Here is a 22,430-nt window from a genome sequence, read left to right as displayed (position 1 = left end):
TTTCTAGAAGCTACTGCTGAATCCTAAATTGTTCTTTATTCTTTACATTTCCAGGTTCTACTGTTAGCTGTCTAATTTATTGTTTGTCTCCAAGACATTGTAATTTACATTTTCTGTTCCTTTTCAAGATGAAGCGATTCCTTCCCAGGAAATTCGCCCTGTCAGGGCTCAGTGTGGAAAGGGTCAGTTGTAAGCACTTGCTCAGCTATGGAGGTTCAGGGGTCTTCAAGAGTTTCTCAAACAGCACCAGGAGAAAAAGAAGCCATCCAGCTAACCACTGAAAGGCATGCGAGTGCTCCTGTCACCAGTGTGACATTTACAGCCCGGGTTTTCTTTGATTGGAACCTTGGGGGTATGAAACTCATGCTTTGTGATGAACACAACATTCCAAAGAGATGCTTCTAAGAGTAAACAGCCCTGACTTCATTTTGACATTTGTGCTCCGTGGAATTCAGTTTCAGCCTACGGCCGCACAGGAACAGTGCACTGATGTCACTGCCAACCACGTGGTTTATCAAGAAATGCACACCCGGTGACACAGGGGCAGGGACACAACATATTATCATCTCTGATCTACAGCTATGGATAGTATATATATCATATGTTACAGCTAGAGTGTGAGGGTAAGTCTTCTTTTAGGGCCACTTCAGTGTTTACTTCCTGAAACACATCCTTATTTAATGCTTGTAAGAAAAAATTTCCCATCTATTCAATACCTTTCATATTGGGCCTAGTCATCAGGCCCAATGGGCCCCAAGACACAATCAGCAGAGTACTGAGTATTGGTGATTTTGTAGTGCTGAAGACACAAAGTGCTCTTATTGCACAATATTTCAATCTGAAATTATAGGAATATTAGAATTTCAAGCTTAGAAGGCACATCCAAAATTACTCATATGAGTATGGATACATTTCTTCATTTAAAAAAAAATCAGTGATATATATGGAGTATTGATGAAAGTAATGCCAATAGTTTACATTTCTTTGGTGTGAATATCCCAGCATGGCAAATTTCAAGCATCTTCATGGATTCAGTCTTCATTTTTTTCTTTTCTTTCTTGGTGTATCTTCCACATAGGTAAGATATATACAAATAACCAGAAATTCTTAGACAATAGGCCAGAAGAGATGCATTCTCAGTAAAACAGTGTCTAAGGGGGATTGAGACCAACAGCTTGCTAACCTAACAGTTCCATGTTGCTTCACTGGACACTGCTATCAAATAGAAGCCAAAAAAACCAAGCATAACCTCTGTCATCTTTTGCTGTCACCTTTAAAGATTAATAGATCTACACTGATATGCAGTTTTAGAGTCAAGTGCTGTGCATTTCAGTTAGTGTGCTTCAGATCAATTAGTCCAGAACCAACAAAAAAAAAAAATCTCTTCCTATTCTATCAAAAAATCTGTACTCATCTCAAGATTTAAAAACTGTTGCTGGACATGCTGCACACCTGTAATCCCAGCGCGCAGGAAGCAGAGGCAGGTGGATCTCTGTGAGTTCAAGGCCAGCCTTGTGTATAAAGAAGTCCAGGACAGCGAGGGCCAGACAGGAAAACCCTGTCTTGAAAAACAAAAACAAAAACAAAAACAAACAAGCAAAAAGATTACGAACTGGTTGCCATAGTGGCTGTTGGAGGTGGTTTACAAATGTCATGACCGCACTTCCTTACTGTCTTCTCACTGACTTACTGAACTCCCAGAAAAACGAAATGTCTTGCTTTCATAGTTGTTGTGGCAGAACTGACATTCGGAGCAAAGATGGAGTTGAAACAGTCATTTCTTTCTTTCCTGTCCACACGTGCTATGGAAGCCTCAGAGAGAAGGGTGGCTTTAGGGTGACCCATAGAGTTGTCTCTGAACGAGACAAAGGAAGCTTACTGCTCTTTCCAGAATTCCAGCACCTCTTCCATACACGGTACTACTATGAACACCTGCCACTTGTCCCACCACCCGTCAGCCCGATGACTTTGGGGACTGAAAGGAGAAATGTCCCCCATAGGCGCCAGTATTTGAACACTTGGTTTCCTGGTGGTAGAGCTATTTGAGGGTGTAATAGAATGTTTAGGAGGCAGAGACTCAATGGAGGAAATATGTCAGTGGGGCAGGTATTGAGGGTAGATAGACTTACTCCACTTCCTGTTCTCTCTCTTTCCTTCCTTTATGTGCATGAAAATGCGACCATGCAGCTTCCTGCCCCTACAGCCACGCTGTACATTCTCCATCCTAAAGGACTCTTTCCCTCTGCTGTCATAAGCCAAAATAAAGTGTTTCTTCCTTACGTTGCTATTGGTCATAATTCTTTATCATGGCCACAGAAAAGAAACTAATACAGTGGCGACTATTACCTTGAGATCTTGCATCAGGTAAACTCCAAACAAAGAACAGAAACAGGACATTCCACCCTCCATTTGAAGGAAACAGAATCTAGCAAAACTAAAGTTGTCTCATTAAATTATCTGTGAGCGCATAAACTAAAAAATAAAGGCATTAAAAACACGAGAGCGGGAAGTTAGACTTTACCCTTTTCATTTGTCTTAATGTGACTCTAGTATCTTTATGCGTGGCGTTTTTGTTTTACTGATAATTTATTCTAATAACATTTAATATGTAAACAACTTAGCTCATTGCTCTAAGCAATAAGTGCTCCAATTATTCTATACAGTGGAATTTATTACAAGGCAGACTCATCTTACCCAAGGACAGTTATCGCTGCAGATAAAGCAAAGCTAATTAAATCACTAACAATTCCAGAAAGTTGCCTCTATCTGTCTGTGCTATGGACTAGACGTACGGAATAGCAATTGCCTGGCTTGTGTTCTTGCATCCCGGGCCTTTAGTGATACAGTAACCTCGGCCAGGATGGTCAGAGTCTGCATTAGAATCTGCTGTTTCTGCCCTAAAACACTCCAAAAGCTTCTGCCCACAGTTCCTTGCCTTTGTCTGAACTCGCCATTATTCTCTTCGCTATTAAAATGTAATAGAGACCAGGGTAAAATGTACTCACTCTTATTTAGCATGCCTCATACATATTTGTCTGGGCATTTAGGCATTGTATTAATATACATTTCCAAAGGAGGGATAATAGGAGGACTTCATATCAATGTCCAACAGCCCAGTGTTATCATCACTTAGAATGAGGACGGGAAGTTCTAGTTTTGAATACTAGTGTTTGGATTTAAAAAATGGGAGAAAAGCGACTGGAGAAATGGTTTAGTGGTAAAGTGCTTGCCGTACAAGCCTGAGGAACTGAGTTCAAATCTCCAGAACCACGGCATGCTTGGAGGAAGAGACAGGGCACTACCTGGAAACTTGTGGACCAGATAGTCTGATGCCCACTGGTGTGAGCAACAAAAGAGGAAACAACTTGTTTCGAACAAGATGGAAGATCAGCGCCTAAGGTTGCCATCCTCTGACCTCCACACATGCAGCATGGCACACGTGTACCCACTTACACACACACACACACACACACACACACACACACACACACACACACTTGTTTAAGAAAATAACCGTCTGCAGTAAACCTTGTTGAGGAGCCCTTGTATGAGAGCCTATAGCCCGACCTGGAACCTGACCACACTGGGTTCAAGTCCTTACTCTTCTCATCTCTTTCTTGTAAGTCTGTGCCATCCTGTGGGGGCTGCTCACTCTATGTGCCTGTTTCCTCATCTATAAGGTGGCCGTGACAGTCAGCCTTCTCAGACAAAATGGAGTTGGTACAAGTAAAGTGCCAACTTATTGAATGTTCAATACTATTTATCATCACACAAATGCTGTGCTGAAGATTCTCCTTGGATAGCTGTACAGAGTAAAATGATAACGCGCTCATAGTTGACCATCATGAGCAGATATTTGATAGTTTGATGAGCAGCTGTGACATTGAGTGGCTATGATCAATACTGCCTGTGGTTCTTCAGGCGCTACATGGTATGCAGTGGTAGACATGTGGCAAGTTTCAGACTTTTGTTACTTTTATGAGTGCCAAAATATCACTTGTTAAAGTTCAGTATAAAAACACACAAGCACATATATTGACTCATGTAAAATAAAATTTCCTCCTGAAAAAAAATGGAAAGACTTTACTTAGAATACTTTTTTTTTTATTCTCTATGGGGAGCTCTTTGTTTCAGTTCCAATCAAAACAAAAGGCCACTTCTTACGACTCACTGTTCAGCAAGATAGTGGCAATATTTTGTTTTCTAGTTTTGAAAAGAAACTTAGCTATCTGAAGTCATGCTTCACATTTTCCAGCAAACTGTTTGTTATATTTTATTATGTTTCCTTATTTATTTGTATGTATATTAAGGGGTCACAATGTGACATGGTACACAGGTAGAAGTCATACAACAGAGGACTTCCCAGAGTCAGTTGTGTGTGTGTCCTTGGGACTGAGCACAGGCCATCAGCCTTGGTGCCAGCACCTTTGTCTGCTGAACCAACATGTTATCCTGGTATTTGATACAATTTTTAAAAAAATAAATGAAAATATTAATTTTAGTCAGTCCTTATTGCAAAATTTAACTTACATGGTACATAAATTTGTCCTTTCAAATACCAATTTAAATTTAATATGAAATGTTACTAATGAGTATAGATGATGTCAACAACATAAAATAGTATTGGGTCCATTTTGTAACTGCAGTAGGTTTAAATTCCTCCTTGTGTCTTTTATTTTATTTTGTCTATATATGTGTGCATACATACACCACACACACACACACACACACACACACACACACACACACACACACTCACATATGTGTGTGTGTTGCTGTTAATTTACTAGTTTGGCCAAAGAATGTTTATTGTTAGGCCTATAATTACTATTACGGCAGTATTTTCTAACCCGCTAGCAATCAATCAAGACACAGACACCAGTTATATTTTAAAATAGCCTTAGTTAACATGGGACAGGGCAGATATTAATCCCCTAAACTACTTCCCATAGCGGGGCAGGTATGGAATCCATGCTCCAATCCCATGCCATCTGCTTCTAACAATTTCTGTCAAGCTACCTCCCATCTATAATCCCAAATACTTACTAATATTCTTCATCTGGGCCAAATCCTCCATCCACTCTGGCCATGTGCTTCTCCTCCACATAACCTATTGTGGCCTTTCTTCTTCCTCTCCTCTCCTCCAGGATCTCTTCTTCCCATGATTCTCTCTGTCTCCCCAAGCCCGGGAACCTTAAGCACGCCAATCCCATTTGCCCTGCCCAGGTGTGATGACCTTCTACTGGTCAAACAGGTTAGGCTCTTAGGTAAGGTGGGTCACAGAGACAGTAAGAAGCAATTAGCATCAAAAAAATCAGACCAACCTCCACCATATACATATACATTCATACATACATACATATATGTGTATATATATGTATGTATATACATTTGTAGTTTATCACAAATCTACATTCCCTCCCTTCCCTGTGGCTAAGCTTTGCAGAGTCTGTAAGATATAGCCATTCATCCTAAAATAAATGTTAAAAAAAAATAACTGCAGTAGGACTCTAGGCCTTAGGATCACAGGCTGTCTTGCTCACCCTGTTCCCAAAGTCTACTGCCAGTGTCTCTTCTTTCCCTAATTCTAGAAAACCACTGAACTTTCTAAGACTATCTCACCTCAGATTTAAGATGGCAATTATGGTAACTCATAATTCAGATTGTCCTTTGATTTTTGGCTTCTGTTAATGTTAGGAAAGAACTCAGCATGATAACAAGACCAAGCATTTCTACACACTTGGTGCCATCTGTGTGATTCCAGGAGGGCAGACTTTGTCCTAGGCCTCGCAGATACTGACATCCTCCATGATCAGAGTGACTAGAAACCAAGTGTGAAAGCTTTCTCTGTTCTGTAGATGGGCCGAGATGACTTGTGGAGTTCATGCAAGTGTCAAAGCTATGTCACAAGCCTATGCAAGCTGCTGTCAGCCTTTAAATTCAATTTAGATCATGAATTATGTATGTGTTATATACATGGTATAGGATTATCACTTTAATTAATGATTATTCAAAAATCATTCAGAAAGTTCTCCCTTGAGGAGGTGTAACCACAAATAATGTTGCCAAGAATTCATGAAGGAATTTTACATACTTCGGTTCTTGTGTCAGTCATGAAAACAGAAAGCTCTCGGATGTCTTACACAGAGATACCTAATCCAGGGATCAGAAGAAAAATTCCTGAACAGCTGGAGAAAAGAGGGTAGTGCAGTGAAATCACTGACTTCTGAGCTGGGAACTCATGGCAGGAGAGTCCACTTGATTGTAGATAGGGATGAGCCACTACTGCAAGGCCATAGAGACATGGCAGCCACCTTGAAGGAAGGCAGAAGCCTAATGGCCTTCCTGTAGAGCCAGCTCCAAGGTGGTCAGAATCAATACTGCTCCTACTATTTCTGAAGCTGGCTCACACAAATCTCTTGCTGCTGGTATTGCCTAGAATACTGTAGAAAAAAGAAAACTAGCATATACCTTCATGCTGCTCAATGTCTCACCAACCAGACTGACACAGACATGTGGAGAGTGCGCCTGAAGAAATAATCATTGGCAGAGTGCTTGCCCCCAGCAATGTCAAGCCATCAACAACTTTCTGCTGTAGCACTCATTTGGAAAGGAACCAGCATTGTTGTAGCCATGACCGAATGATAGCTAACAGCCAGCACTAGTAATTGTCAACTGTAGCTCTCAACCATATTTAATCAGGAAATTAGAGTGTATTCTGGGTTACTCTCAGAATCTCTGAGACGGATGGGGGGCAGGGCTCATGATTCCCTAGTAAAAGTAAAATACTAAGTTTCTCTGTGGGGTTAGCACAGCCAAAGCCTCATTGCTACCTGTGGGCATAGACCGCGTTCTGTGCTGTTGCACAGTAGGTTCTGCTTCAGTGACTGAATCTCGGTGCCTTGCATTACTGTCCTTATCAAAACAGACTACATGGAACAAATGCTGTGCCGTTGTTGCTTCCTGTAGGATTGAAGTCTGGTTGCACTTGATCATATGCTGTCTTCAAGGGAGATCATGAAATGCAAGGTTCTGACTCCTCCTATAGGGAAGTGGTTGTCAGTGATGCCACTCAATTCTGGCAATGACCCATTGTTTGCAAACTATCTAATAATGATTACGTAGCCATTAACATTTATCAAATACTACACAAGTATATAAGGCTCATCTTTTTGCAGATATATGTAATGCTCTGTGAGGTGACTGCTGTTGTCATTTATACTTTGCAAATGAGGAAGTGGAGTGCAAAGACATACTTGAAAACAGCTCATAGTACTTAGCTATTCAGAGCCAAGACCAGGATTTTGAACTTGAGTTTCCTGGATTCCAAATCAGGGGTTGACCCTTCCTAATTTTGTATATAAGAAATCTTGAGTTACTACTAGTCAATTAAAAATTATTTATTTTTATTCATGTGCATATATGTGTATCTTTATGAGTATGTGCCACATGTGTGTTCCTGTGGAAGCCAGAAGAAAGTGCTAAATCCTTTGGAGATAGAGTTATGGTCAATTGTGAGCTCTTTGGTATGGGTGATGGTTGCAGGAAAGTGAACCATGGGAGAGCAGTACTCTTAAGCACTGGACCATCATTCCACCCCTTTTCTTCTCCTAGATCTTAGAGAATAAAGAGGGGAAGAGTCAGAGGATGCTGAGAGCTCTCAGAGGCCTGACTGTAAAGGAGTCCAGTGAGTGGTTGTTGAATCTACCATCATATCAGGGTTTCATGGGAGCAGTGACCATGGAAGTCAGATCTGTGTCTGGGATTACACGTTGTATGAAGAAGGAAAAGAGCAAAACGTTCTTTCCATTGTCCTGTGGTTTTTCCATTATTCTTTGCTTTTAGTTCACTTTCATTAATTGTATACATTTAAGTTATTGGTATACCACTTACCATTTCTTTGTGTCAAGAATGTCACCCCAAATCTCTTCCTCTGTTTTGAAATATCAATCTACTTGTGCTGATCACATCACCCTATGTGAACATCAGAACCTACCCGTCCTATCTAGCAATGACATTACACTCGCCTACTAGCCTTCTCTCCTTTACCTCCATAGCCTCTGGTAACCAGCCTTGTACATTCTGTTTCCACGCCATCAGCTTCTTTAGATTCCACAAAAGAATGACATCATGTGCTGCCTATCTTTCTATGCATGGTCCATCTACTTACACCATCAAAATGCATCTTTGTGCATTGAAGAAGAAGACTCTAGCAGTCAGCCTGAGATTGATCAAAGAAGTAAGAGTGCAAACAGGCAGGATGTTGTTCTAGAATCCAGGGCAAGGCACGTGAAGGTGGTAGTAGTAACTAAGAGTGCCAAATATCCAGGACAGCCAAACAAGAGAGTGTAAAACTAGGCTTCTCACATAGAAGCCTGGGGAGATCACTGGCATTATGTTAACGTATCAGTAGTGACATTGATGTTGAAACAATGGACAAACCATTAAGGAATAAATAGGAGGGCATAAGAACGAAAAACATACACAACTTTCCAGGGTTTGTGACTGAGAAGCAAAAGACTAAAGAGAGGACAAGAGTAGTGTTGTTAAAAATGGAAGGAGATTGAAAGGGTGATTGGAACAGAAGGATATATTTAAGAGGAAGCTGACAGCTGCGGGAAAAGAGAAGAGCTCATCCGTAAGGTAAAGGCCCTGAGAAATAGAGAGCAGATAGGATCTGCAGAACTGGAGAGACCAGTCTCGAGTAGATGTTTCTTTCTGCTGGATGGATGGCACAGTTATAGATAAGTTTGTCTGTATGGAGAACAAAATGTGAGAAAGCTCTTCCACCAAAGGCACTTTCTAATCTTTCTGTGAAGTAGGAGGAAGTGTAATCCCCTGAGCAAGAAAAGGTTAGGCTCAGCTACTGCAAACTAATAACCGTTTGGTGTCTGGAATGGGAGGTGCTCAGCTGGGCCAGGGGCAGTGGATATCCCATGCAAGTTTCTACACAAGTCCTCAGAAGAGACTTGATACCCTATGAGCATATACAGGGGGAGGAAATCCCCCTCAGGAACAGTCATAGGGGAGGGGAGTAAGGGGAAAATGGGAGGGAGGGAGGAATGGGAGGATACAAAGGATGGATAACCATTGAGATGTAACAAGAATAAATTAATGAAAAAATTTTTTAAAAGGAAAACAACATTTAAACATTTTTTATTTCTTTTTTGACAATTTCATAGAGTATATAACATACTTTGATCATATACGTAACTTACTAATTTCTATTCCCCCCTACATCTACTAGAAATTTCCCAATAAATTCCTTTATACTTATGTTTTCCACTAAAAAAAATAAAGCCCTCAGAAGTTAGCATAGAAGTAGACAAGACGTACACGATAAATATAAGAACGGTCTCTGTCTGAGTTAGGGTTTCTATTGCTGCAGAAAAAACACTATGATCAAAGAGCAAGTTGGGGAGGAACGAGTTTCTTCAACTTACACTTCCAGATCATAGCTCATCATGGGAGAAAGTCAGCACAGGCATTCAAGCAAGGCTGGAATCTGGAGGGAGGAGCTGATGCGGAGACCATGGAGGAGTTCTGTTTTCTGCCTTGTTTCCACATGGATTGTTCAGCCTATTTCTTATAGAGCATGGGACTACTAGCCAAGGAATGGAACCAGTCACAGCTGCTTGGACCCTTCCACGTTAATCACTAACTGAGAAAATGCATTTTGGTTAGCTCTTATGGAGACATTTCTTCAACTAAGGTTCCTTCCTCTCGGATGACTCTATCTTGTGTCAAGTTGACATAAAACCAACCAGTATAGTCTCCAATCAGCAGAGCTGGAGTAGAGGCAAGGGAATTGATTTTAACAGGACATATTTTGAAATAGCTTTCTGCTTCATTACAAAGTTCATGGCCAAAGAGACACCCAAGGTCTAGGTGGAGACTGGGGATATAGATGGTGACTTACAGACAGATGTGGCCACAGTTTGGGAAATGCAGAGCAAAGTTCAAGTGAGTCAAGAACAATGGAGTGAGACTTTTTCAAAATAACAAGGCTATAGTTGGAGTGGGATACTAAAGTGATGCGACACTGGGATGCTAAAGGTGACTGTGGCTCAGGATGACCCTGGGGATGGAGTGTCTGAAGAGAACGGCAGGGAAAGGTGCTGGAGAAAAGCAGCTCAGGGTAGGGGTGCCTATGGAATGCTTAGATCTATAGTCAAATAAACCCAAACTACTTTTAACATGGATTTTTATTTATTCAGAGTCATGAGGGTGTGTTTTCCTACACACAGCTGGGAGATTACTTGGGTTACCATGTCTCTTGGTAGTTGGACCTGTTTGGTACTTTTTGATAGCAGCATTGTCATATTGTTCTGAGTTCGGCAGTATAACTGGAAAACCCCACAAACCTAAGTATGCATCCCAGTCCGAATGTGATAAATAAATGGTGTCAACTACTGTCCAGCCGCAGGACAAGGCAGGTGTTTGATTTGAATGTTTTCTAGAAAAAAAAAAGCTAATAAAAAGTGAGTAAATTGTATTTGTCTGCTTCCCCCTTCCTTTATGACAATTCTAGTTTCTGTCAAGGCATCTCTAAAAGATGTTCATACTTAGAAACTTATGCAGGATTGCTCAGTGATGTGCTAAACACATGTCAAAAGCAGAGATGAAGGGATTTTTGGCTATGGATAGATAACAACAGATGGATGAGCCTAACAGGGGAAAAGAAGGGGATACTTACTGGATGAGCAGGCTGTTGGTCTTACTATCAGTAACACCATAGTGAGGTACACTGTCTGTCTTCCTCAGGACAAAGCATTTCTTCTGGATGCTTGATCTTTTTGTCCACTGGATTTAGATGTTAAAAGTGCTTTGCTTTTGTGTTTTTAACATCCTCATAGGTTCTATATGCATCTCAAAAGTCACTAAGATCTGTTAATAATTTTTTCTGATTGGCTTAGCGTTCATACTCGCAAAGAATGGTATATTAGGCCCATGGTACCCTGCTGCTGACGGTTACAAAGGAAAGGGGTTACAGAGCCATTCTACCTTAAGTGCCTTGCCTGATGAATGGCGGGGATTCCTTGAGAATTGTGGTTGCTCTGCGAGTGTCTTTGCAGATTGCAGATTGTGTCAGGAGCCTCTGCTCATTAGACTCTGCTCCCTGACAACCCTAGAACAAGATCGTGTGAAATACAGAAGATGCACATGTCATTCTAAACAGGAGATTCTCTGGTTCATTTAATAGATTAGAAGCAGGAACTGTAATGATTCTAGGGCCCCCAAATTATTACACACACACACACACACACACACACACACACACACACACACACACACACACCTATTTACAACACACCAGTGTTTTGGCTCAGTGTGGCCGTACGATTTTGTAGTACCACATCTTGGGCTGGCAGAAGAAGGATTATTAAGTACGAAACCAGTCAGAACTAGTGAGTAAAAGGCCAACTTGAGTTTCATAGTGAGATATTGCCTCAAAAAGATTAAGGGCTTAATATTGCTCTGTGGTAGGGTATTTGTATTGTAAATAAAAGGTCTTGAGTTTGGAGTAGAATGGTGGATTCATGGTTAAAGAGTATTAGCTGATCTTCCAGAGGACCTGGGCTTGACTTCTCACATCTACATGGTGCCATACAACTATCAGTAACACCAGTCCCAGGGGACATAACATCCTCTTCTGGCCTCTGAGGGCACATGCATGCATGTGGTGATACACTTACGTACATGCAGGCAAAAACCTCACACACACACACACACACACACACACAGACACACACACACACACACACACACACACACACACACAGTGCTCTAGTGCATACATACACTCAGTCTTGGGTTTAATTCTGGACACTGCAGAAGATAAAATGAGTGCCTTTAATTATGTTATACAGTTAAACACGAGCAAGGATCTATTTATAGCTATGTAATTAGCACATGACAACTGGTGAAACGTGTATACCCCCAAACACGGCACAAAGCCCTAAGACAAAAGTTTCTTTCTTGCTCACAATCCAAGGTGAATTTTTGGGTGGCTAGTTGGCTCTAACTTTCCTGCAGCAACTCATCCAGGCTCTTTCTGTACGTTACACTGTCATCTTGAACATGTGGCTTCAAAGGACTGCTTCAAGCCAGTGAAATGAAAGTGAGTATAAAGGATTGATGGAGCACTCAAGAAATTTTCAGGCAGGCCTGGAAATGACAGCTGTCACTTCCGTTACAATGTTTTTAAGGGAAGTACAGATCTTATTGTATGTTCGCAGTAGGATAGCCAGTGGACCATTGTGCAGAAGCACAGAGCATCAATGGACAACTCTTCTACCTAGCATAGTGATGTAAGTATACAAGAGAAATGGAAGAGAAAGAGTAGCTCAGACCTACAGCTGAACCAGGAAGTCAGAGGGTTACATACCAGGGGAAATATCTACACTAGAATTTCTAGCAAAGCCTCTTAACTTTCTAAACTGTACTAAAAGAAACACACTATTCAGTAATACAAATCTGGCAAATTGACAAGTTGAAATGTGGGCAGTAACGGTGGGAAGGAGCTAGGCAAGATGCCCAGACTAGAAGGCACAGCTCCAAGAATGCCCAAGAAATACCCACATGAGAAATCAGATAAGTGGATTGAAATGAAGAAGCCATTGAGACCTTGAAGCCAAGGAAAACCAGCCATGAAAGCTGATATAAGAACAAGCTGGCAGGTAGGAGAACCGGTTGACATTCATATCTGCTTATTAGCAGAGAGACTGTCCGGATCCTGAGTTCACTGTTTCATTTTTCAACGTCAATATCTACTTCCCAATAATTGACCAGAGAATCAAGTGATGTGTTGAAGACTAGGAGACTGACAGAATGAGAAAGAGACTAATTTTACATCCATTTCTGTCTTTTTTTTTCAAGCTTAGATTAAGAAAGGAGGGCTGCTGTGAGGAAGGAGAGGGTTTCTAATCTATTTCATGACAGAAAGTATTCTCAATCCTGAGCCAGAAAAAAAAAAGGGATGTTGGCAAGATCTACTTTATATAAATTTTATACTTTGGACAGGGAGAACTTTGAATGTTCCCTGTACCTTACAAGAGTCCAGCCTTTGGATCAGTGCCCAGGGTTGTCTGCTCAAATTATTGCACTAACGAAGGACAATACAAGTAGTAAACACTGAACCTGTACTCTAATCTAGCCAACTGACAGGACATTCTCCACAGTTATGTGGAGAGCAGGGACTAACACTGACATGAACTCCAGTGCCCCATATTTGACAATCTTCCCTTGGTGGGGAGCCCTGGTGGCACACAAAGAAAGAATAGGCAGGCTACCAAGATGAGACTTGATAGCCTGTGACCATAAAGTGGGGGAGGAAACCCCCCTTGATCATGGACCTAGGGGAGGGGAATAGGGTAGGGGTGGGAGGGAGGGAGGAATGAGTTGATACAAGTGATGGGAAAATATTTTAATTGTAATCAGAATAAATTAATTAATAAAAAAAGAGTCCACCCTTCCTGCCTTGCAACCTCTATCCTTTCTTGTTGTCTGTTCTTTCTTCCCTGCCTTCTTCCCTCTGTTCCCTGCCTCCTTCCTTTTCTCCCTTCCCTGTCTCCTTAAAATTTCTCCCATTTACATTTTTTCCAACTATTGTCTATATTAAAGTTCCAAGATGTGAGGAAGGTACGATTTCCTGTATAAGAATTCTACATGGGGAGGACCAGCTGCTGTGATGGTTAGTATAGTCCACACGGCAGAAGCTGGAATGGTCTAGGAAGACAAGCCTCTGGGCACATCTGTGAAGGAGTCTAGAGTGCTTCAGTGAGGCAGGAGAATTCACCCTAAATGCACATGGCGCCGTTCCAGGGGCTGAGGTTCTGGACTGCATAGAAGGGAGACTGTGATCTGACCACTGGCCTTCACATCTCTGTTTTCAGATTATGGACTCAATGTGGCCTCAGGTTCCTGTCACAAAGACCTGCACATCACAAAGGATTGTACCATTGGATTGTGACCAAAGGAGCCCTCTTCCTTCCTTTAGTTTTGTGAGATATTTCCTTCCTTCCTTCCTTTGCCTCCCTCCCTCTCTCCCTCTCCCTCCCTCCCTCCCTCCATCTCTCTCTCTCTCTCTCTCTCTCTCTCTCTCTCTCTCTCTCTCTCTCTCTCTTCCTCTTTCTCTCTCTCTGAGAGAGGATTTCTCTGTATAGTCTTGGCTGTCCTGAACACACTTTGTAGACCAGCCTGGCCTGAAATTCACAGAGATCCGCATGCCTCTTCCTCCACGAATGTTGGGATTACAGGTGTGCACCACTGCATGCATCTGTGAGGTATTTTCTAACAGTAGTTAGAAAGGTAGCCATGATATGGTTGACCCAACACCAGGCATACATAGTATATATTGCCCAGATTGAGTCCTTTGTTGTAAAATTTTGGCTAAAACTGTGCAAGTACATACTCCTAGGATGGTAATTACCTTTAGCTTGCATTTAATTTTCATACTACCTCTTCAAGGAAATAGTCATAAAAATATCTTAGGAATAAAGATATTTATCCAAGTTTTATTTATAGTACTAAAAACTTTAAAGATAGATTTACTGCTCAAAGTTTAACAAAATACAATATAATTATTAAAAATTATGAAGTGTTTTAGTAAAGTGGAGCTTATTATGATTGAGCATCCATTTTCCAAGTGATAAAAAACTTTGTCAAAGCTAAACAGGGAAGAAAAACCTAAAAAGAAACATCTCACAGTAGCACTGGGTACTAATTGCTGGGTATGAATGACTCAGGTGACATTTTATGATTTTTCTATGTTTTCCTTCACATGTCTTTTCATATTTGGCAATACAAAGTCAGCTTTAGTTTTTAGGGAGAGTTATTTATATTAACGTGATCCTCTCTTAGTTTTATGCTACCACACACAACTCTGATACAGATAGCAAAACAATACCTTTGCACATTACAATGTAAATTATGCTTTGCAAAAGGGGATGGCAAGACTTTTGTGGATCTGTAGGTGCTCCCAACACACGTCATATGTGTTTTAGAGTTACCGGTATCGCTTGTAAGTCATAGTCTACAAGAGTTGATGGGGAAGAGTGTCATATACATTGTTGGAGCAAACTGTGACAGCATTTGTACCACTGCGACAGCACAGGTCCTCTGGCCTGACTTATGATGGTTTTGTGGATCTCAAAGACTCTGAGAGACTCAGTTGGGGTGGAAGCAAACTCTTCTTTGCAATGATTTAGGGATTCTTAACATTGGCCACTGATACCTGTGAAAACTTTTTGGTGATGGGGACTCTGGATAGTTAAATACTTGCCTATTTATTTATAGCTGACAAATATCACAAACAGCATTATTACTGGGTGTTCTTGACTCCATCACAATTCACAGTGGGAGATGGAAGAGACTGAAATAGTCCTGTTCAAAATTCCATTTAACTAGAGAAATATTGACTTGTGCAAATGTTCTCAGTAGTTGAAGGGAAGACATCAATGCATTGGTAGTTGAAAAGAGATACGTACATTATTCAGGGAAGAAATCTTTACTGTTGGTCCAGAAAGAAAGAAGGACTAACGGTAAAAGAATAATATGGCGTTGCAAGATGTTGCTAAAGCGATAGAGAAAGATGAACAAAGTAGAACAAAGTATCATTCTCTTATTCAGCCAAGATTTAAAAATTTAAAACATAAAATGGTGATTTGGTCAGGGTGGAACAGAACCAAGAGAACAAATATATATATATATATATATATATATATATATATATATATATATATATATATATGTAATACAAATTTACATAAATATATTTTATACATATATTTATATATTAATAAATGTGTGTAGGTGTGTGTGTGTGTGTGTGTGTGTGTGTGTGTGTGTGTGTATGAGAGAGAGAGAGAGAGGGAGAGGGAGAGAGAGAGAGACAGACAGACAGAGACAGAGACAGAGAGAGAGACAGACAGAGAGAGATTAAAACAATAGTCACAGCCAAGACACTGAGGACTCAGTAGCTGCTTGGGCCTTGGGCCTCGATACCTCAGCAGTTATAGCAGTCCCACAACAGCAGTCTCTCCTTTGGGCTGCACAACCTGGAGTCACTCATCCTATAAGGTGTGGCGCCTCCATAGTCTCAGTCTGATGCAGGAGGCCAAGACGGTCCCCGGGGAGGCCCTGCTGTCTAGGTACACTGAAGGGTTGGAAATACTTGGTTCTGCTATCAGCAAAGGAACTGGCAGCAGAAGCAACAGGACAAACCAACTCAGAGGCCAGAAAGAGGCCGAGTCAAAGGGAAGGTCATCTTTCTTTTTTAAACACCTTTCTTAGCTGTGCTTAACCTGAAGGTGCCACCCGCGGTCCAGTCCACGAGCTTTCCCACGTCAGTCGAGGCAGTCCCACCACTCCTCAGGTTCAGCTCCCTATTCAGGTGATTCTAACTTGTGGCACGCTGGCACTAAAACCAACCATAATAAATGGATACAGAGCACCACGTTTTAATATCTGAAGCCTTATTTGGAATCATTAGAAAGTGAACCCCCTACGACCTGCTAATAGAGCATAAACGTGCATTCATTATTGAAATAGGGCAGTGAACCATAGAGTTTACGCCCGAGGGTAAATAGAACAGATTTTACATTTGCAAGGGAAATATATACCACAGCTGACAGGGAAAAATGACTTGAGTGTGATTTTTTTTCTTGTCCATGCAAATGAAGGTATACCGTGGTCCAAGAAGTTTCACAGTCTGTTTATAACAGGGATTCCTGAGTGCCTCGCTTCAGCTGAGCTCTCTGACATTCAGCATCCAGATTTGTTTAGACAAGAAGCTGCATTTCATTTTCTTATAGAGGTTTCATGATGAACTTGAAAATACTGATTTGTGATCATCACACCAAAGAGGAGCACACACACACACGTGTGTGTGTGTGTGTGTGTGTGTGTGTATAGGCATATTATGTGCTTATTTAGAGGGCTTGGATCAAAGGTTTCATTTTGCTTTCTGTTCAAAACTTTCTAATCAGTAGTTCTCCAACTTAAATGCACATCCCATGTGTTCGTGTGCTTAAATACAAAATTCAAGAATAAGCAAAGCTAATCAATCTCTCATGAAGGCATTAGAACAATCCCTTCTTTTAGGGATAGTGACTAGGAACAGTGTCATGGAACTTAGAATGAGCCAAATATAATGCATCTATAAAATATGTTTTTGTTACATTTCGGAGTTGTGTGTCTTACTAACTGGCTGCTATTCCACACCTGTAATTTTAAACAAAAATTATTTTGTCAACTTGTAGGCTATGCTTGCCATAAGCCAACCAATCTATAAATAAATAAATAAATAAATAAATAAATAAATAAATAAATAATAAAATGTCTGGCCCTGATGTCATAAGGTTGGGGCTTGTTGGCTGAAATGGCCTCATCTCAAATATGAAGCACAAGTAAAGAAATAGCGGACAGATTCTGCTTTTGTTCCTGATGGAACTCTTGACTATTTTTACAGCAAGGATGGGCTCCACTGATGGCTGTTCCCTCTTTTCAGCATCCATGCTAGTGAGCCTTGGATGTTTGTCTTCGCAGATGGAGGTGAATGATAATTCTCAAAACTGCACAGTGACTGTGCTGCGGAAGCTGGCCCTTTAGGCTTGTTTTTCTTTTTACCCCTTCTAAAATCCTGCTGTAAACGGGGACCTGCTCGCACCTCCAGTCTGACCAAGAGAGTCAAACTTAGCTTTGGCAGAATGGAAGCATTTTCACACCGTTTCTTCCCTTCTTTCCCTCATGTGGTTCCTGGCACTCTTTGGTGGGCTCCCTCACCCAGGGATTTGGTCTTTCACTGGCAGAAGAAGCTTATGCTCAGCCCCAGAGGATGTGGTGTGGGTAACTCTTGTTGGCAGCTCTCCCCAAGCCTGTCGTGCGTCTTACTACCCCATCTGTGAACAGACTCAGAAGACGAATGCCATCATAAGAACTGCTAAGAAAACTTCTTGTAAATGAGAAGGAAAAATTATCAGTCATAACCCTATTGCTGTGAGCTGTACACAGTGGGAATCATATTGCTGTCAGTTGTGCTTGGAGAAATCCTTTTTTTTATTTCTATTTTTAATTTGTTCACTCTACATCCTGATCAAATCCTACTTCTTAACAGACAAGAGCACCCAGCAATGAGTAGGGAAGGTAAGGAGAAAAGGTGACTCTGGACTTATTTTGTTTTTTAATTTCCTGTAATTATGAAGTTTTTACCTTCAGATGTTAAAATGGCTCCTAATTTCTTCTGGCCTCTAACATAGTCTGGCTCCAAATCCTAAAACAAAAATAGGAGATGCAATTTGAGGTTTTATGGCTGCAGATAAAAATCCTTCTGTACACAATGAACACACACTTTTTTTTTTTTTAAAGCAAACTACAACCAGGCTACAGATGCCTGAGAAACAGCCTGGTTTGAACTGAGTCATGGGGAAAAGTAATCTGTTTTCAGTTGTCCAGCCAAACCCACATTTGCCTGGTTGTTTGCTTGCTCCCTGCCAACACAGAAACATCAAAGAAACAACAAGATACCAGAGGCCAGCTCTGCCTTAAAAGAAGGCACTGTCTTTGATTTGTTCATTTATTCAACAAATACTTATGGGATGCCTACCATGTGTCTGACCGTGTTCTAGGCGTGGAGGGGACAAGTCAGTGAAAAAAAAAAAAAACCAACAGCTAAAAAGGCAATTGCTCTCATCCTGTGTGAAATGTTTTGTGATTCATAATACAACATAAATAGCAGGTTAAAGATGCATTAATACAAGACGGAGTGTAAGCTGAGCAACACAGTCTTCAAATTCTAACGGAGACCTCACCTCCCAAACTATGATGCCAAATGAAAGAAACCTTAAATATGCCCCACTGACATTTTTACTCAACTTTGCTTTGCGTTAAAATGTACTTAAGATAATACTTGCCGCCTTGCCCATCTTTGAGTTCACTTCAGGGGTACTAAACACGTCTGTAATGTCTGTGGTTGTCACCAGCACCCTGATACATAACGCTTCATCTTGGAAACTTGATGCTCTACTCATGAAACAGCAAATTCCTTGTTTACCCCTCTCCGCACTGCCTGGCACCATGAGTCTAGCATTTGTCTATATGATTTTGACAAGTGTAATGTCATAGAGGCAGAATTTGTGTTTGTCTTTGTGTGACTGGCTTACCTCACTCACCGTAATGTTTCTCAAGGTTCACCCGTCTGCATGTGAGAGAGTAGTATTGTATTGTATGTATACACTATGAAAGCACTGTGCTTTTCGTTTCTGCCTGGGCACACATAGACACTGGGAAACCTTACATATTTTTTAATAATGCTTTTATGAAAACATTCACACAAATATGTCTTGGAGCCTGATTTTCAGTCCACTTTGTAAATACTCAGAATTGGCATTCCTGCATCATATACAGAGATAGCATTTTTGATTTTTAGGAAGAGATCCAGCACAGTGATCCAAAACAGTGGCTGTACCATTTCAAGCATCAGTGCATAAATGTTCCAGTTTCTCCACACGGTCACCATCACTTATTTATATTTAGTCATTTACCTTGAGAGTAGTCATCTTAAAGAGTGTGCAGTGGTCTCTTGCTGAAATGTGAACTGGGATACTTCTACGACGTCACAACCATAGCTCAAAGCCTGTAGACCTGACCTTTGATATTGGCGCCTTGTAATTGTAGAGAGAGAGAGAGAGAATGTTGCACACCACAGACTCAAAATTATCTTGAGTTATCTTTGGTCTCTTTTCATAACCATGTATATCAACCTTTGTATCTGGCTGAACTAGCACTTTTTCTTTTGTTACTACTTGCTAAAAATTTAAAATGAATACATAGTTTCGACAGATCTTCAGTCTCTATCATTCCTAAACATAAGACTATATTAGCATCTAAATATTGAGAAAGATTTCACCTTGTAAATGACAACTAAACCCTACCTTAGACATTTCCCTGCTGCTTTGAACTCCATCTGTTGGTGGCTCGCCTCTTTTTTGTATAACTATAATGAGATCATGTGACCTCTTTCAGGAGAAACAAAAATGCTCTGAGGAGCATGGATTTGTTTTTCTGGGGCATGACCACTCACAGTTATTATAGAATAAAGTATTTTCTTAGTTCAGAGATGTTACTCTAAACACAGTGGTCAAATGGTATTGTAAAAAATGAGAAAAAAACAAAAATGGCCTCTAAATATATGAGGATGAGTGTGCAGGTAAGGGACCAATAAGTGTCACTGGTGTTTGCAGCTGTTGAGCTGTCAAACCTGCTAGATAGACAAACAAAAATTTAAACATCTGTCATATTTTTTTCATATCACCCATGTTTCCAGCTCAGAGAGTCTTTGATCAAGCAGCATTTCTCATTAGGTCCCGTGGCAGCCACAGACAAAATAATTTATTTTATTGAGTAGATCATAATATTCTCAGTATATGGGTTTAATAGGAAAGTGAACTACAGGAAAGCAAGCTTCAGAACAGGATTTCCAGATCCTACTGGTTGTGTCATTATTAGAGGTAGGTGGTACAATAGCTACCCCTAATCTCCCAAAGTCTACAGTAAATCATAACTTTTGCATGAAATTACATCTTACCTCAAAGTGACCAATTCTCACATTTAACTCAGTTCCCTTTTACGTTTTTGAGACTATAATTACATTTTTTTCCTTCTTCCCTTTTCTCTGTTCAAACTCTTCCATGTACCTCACTTACCTTGCCCTTTGTCAAATTCATGTCCTCTTTTTCTTTAATTAGGTTAAGTCCCGGGTAGACATGATGTGTTACTAGGTCCTCACAACTGAGCATGAAGCATTACACTTGAGGGGTGGCAACAGTAACAAATATCACAAGCCAAGGAAATCTCTTTCTGTCCCTTCCTTCTACTTGCAGTGAAAATTCCCCCAATACTGTACCCTGAGTATTGTGTTTCCCTGTTAAATCCCATGAAAGTGACCATTAAATATGTGATGCAAGATTATAATGTCAATCTTCATTTCTAAAGATGAGCAAAGCAAGGCGTGGTGGTATCTGCCTTTAATCCCACTTCAATCTCAGCACTGGGTATGAGCACATGCACGCTTGCACACACACACACACACACACACACACACACACAGAGAGAGAGAGAGAGAGAGAAGTACAGTTTGTATAATGTTACTTGTATGTATATGTAAAATGAGCAACACTTATCTTCTTTTTTTCAATTAATTAATTCATATTACATCTCAATTGTTAGCCCATCCCTTGTATCCTCGCATTCCTCCCTCCTTCCCGCTTACTCCTTACTCCCCTCCCCTATGGCTGTGACTGAGGGGGACCTCCTCCCCCTGTATATGCTCATAGGGTATCAAGTCTCTTCTTGGTAGCCTGCTATCCTTCCTCTGAGGGCCACCAGGTCTCCCCATCAAGGGGACATGGTCAAATATGGTACACCTGAGTTCATACGAAAGTTAGTCCCCACTCTTCCCTCTCCACTCAGTTGTGGAGACTGTCCTGTCCTTTGGTTAGATCTGGTTCAGGGTTCAAAATGTACTGCACATATGCTGGTGCCATAGATTGAGCAGAACCCCTGGGCCCAAATCCACCATCATAATGTTCTTCTTGGAGGTTTCTAGGACATCCTGGATCCTTGTATTTCCCCATTCTCCCATACTTCTCTCACTGAGAGTCCCAGTAGGATGTCCTCCCCTCTATCCCACTTTCATGATAAGTGAAGACTTTCATGGGATGTGCCCCTTGGGTCAGTGTCCAGATATAAGTGAGTATACACCATTTGAGTCTTTCTGGTTCTGGGTTAACTCACTCATTATGATCATTTCTAGCTCATTCCATTTGTCCACAAATTTCAGGAATTCCTTGCTTTTAATAGCTGAGTAGTATTCCATTCTTCTACTGAGGGACATTTAGGCTGTTTCCAGGTTCTGGCTATTATGAATAAGGCCGCTATGAATATGGTTGAGCATATGTCCTTGTTGTGCGCAGGGGTATCTTCTGGGTATATTCCAAGGAGTGGAATAGCTGGGTCTTGAGGAAGCCTTATTCCCAGTTTTCTGAGATAGCACCAGATAGATTTCCAAAGTGGCTATACTAGTTTGCATTCTCACCAACAATGAAGGAGTGTTCCTCTTTCTCCACATCCTCACCAGCATGTGGTGTCGCTTGAATTTTTGGTCTTAGCCATTCTGATGGGTATAAGATAGAATCTCAGAGTCGTTTTGATTTGCATTTCTCTGATGACTAAAGATACTGAGCATTTCTTTGTTTCTCAGCCATTTGATAGCAGTCTATTAAGAATTCTCTGTTTAATTCTGAGCCCCATTTCTCAATTGGTTTGTTTGGTTTTGTGGTGTTTAATTTCTTGAGTTCTTTATATTTTTTGGATATTAGACGTTTGTCAGATGAAGGGTTGGTGAAAATCATTTCCCAGTCTGTAGGCTGTCA

At 40.9% G+C, this 22,430-nt stretch overlaps 1 protein-coding gene across 4 annotated transcripts in view; it reads left to right on the top strand.

Moving 5' to 3' along the window:
• LOC311580253 (uncharacterized protein) overlaps nucleotides 1–22,430 on the top strand; it is a 71,299-nt gene that overhangs the window by 32,114 nt on the left and 16,755 nt on the right. For 2 of the 4 annotated variants that reach the window (XM_084751665.1, XM_084751664.1), the window contains exon 4: nucleotides 129–2,481. The exons of 1 other annotated variant lie outside the window; for it this stretch is intronic. In XM_084751665.1, the coding sequence (XP_084607791.1) occupies nucleotides 129–281 (153 nt within the window). In that variant the 3' untranslated portion in view covers nucleotides 282–2,481. Of the gene's footprint in view, nucleotides 1–128; nucleotides 2,482–13,895; nucleotides 13,985–22,430 lie in introns of those variants that run through there. One more of the 4 variants, XR_014773406.1, reaches the window with a different exon arrangement.

Source organism: Acomys minous (genome assembly GCF_964271855.1).
Source record: "Acomys minous genome assembly, chromosome: 13".
In the NCBI taxonomy this organism is placed as follows: domain Eukaryota; kingdom Metazoa; phylum Chordata; class Mammalia; order Rodentia; family Muridae; genus Acomys; species Acomys minous.
This window is presented reverse-complemented; position numbering and strand designations above follow the sequence as displayed.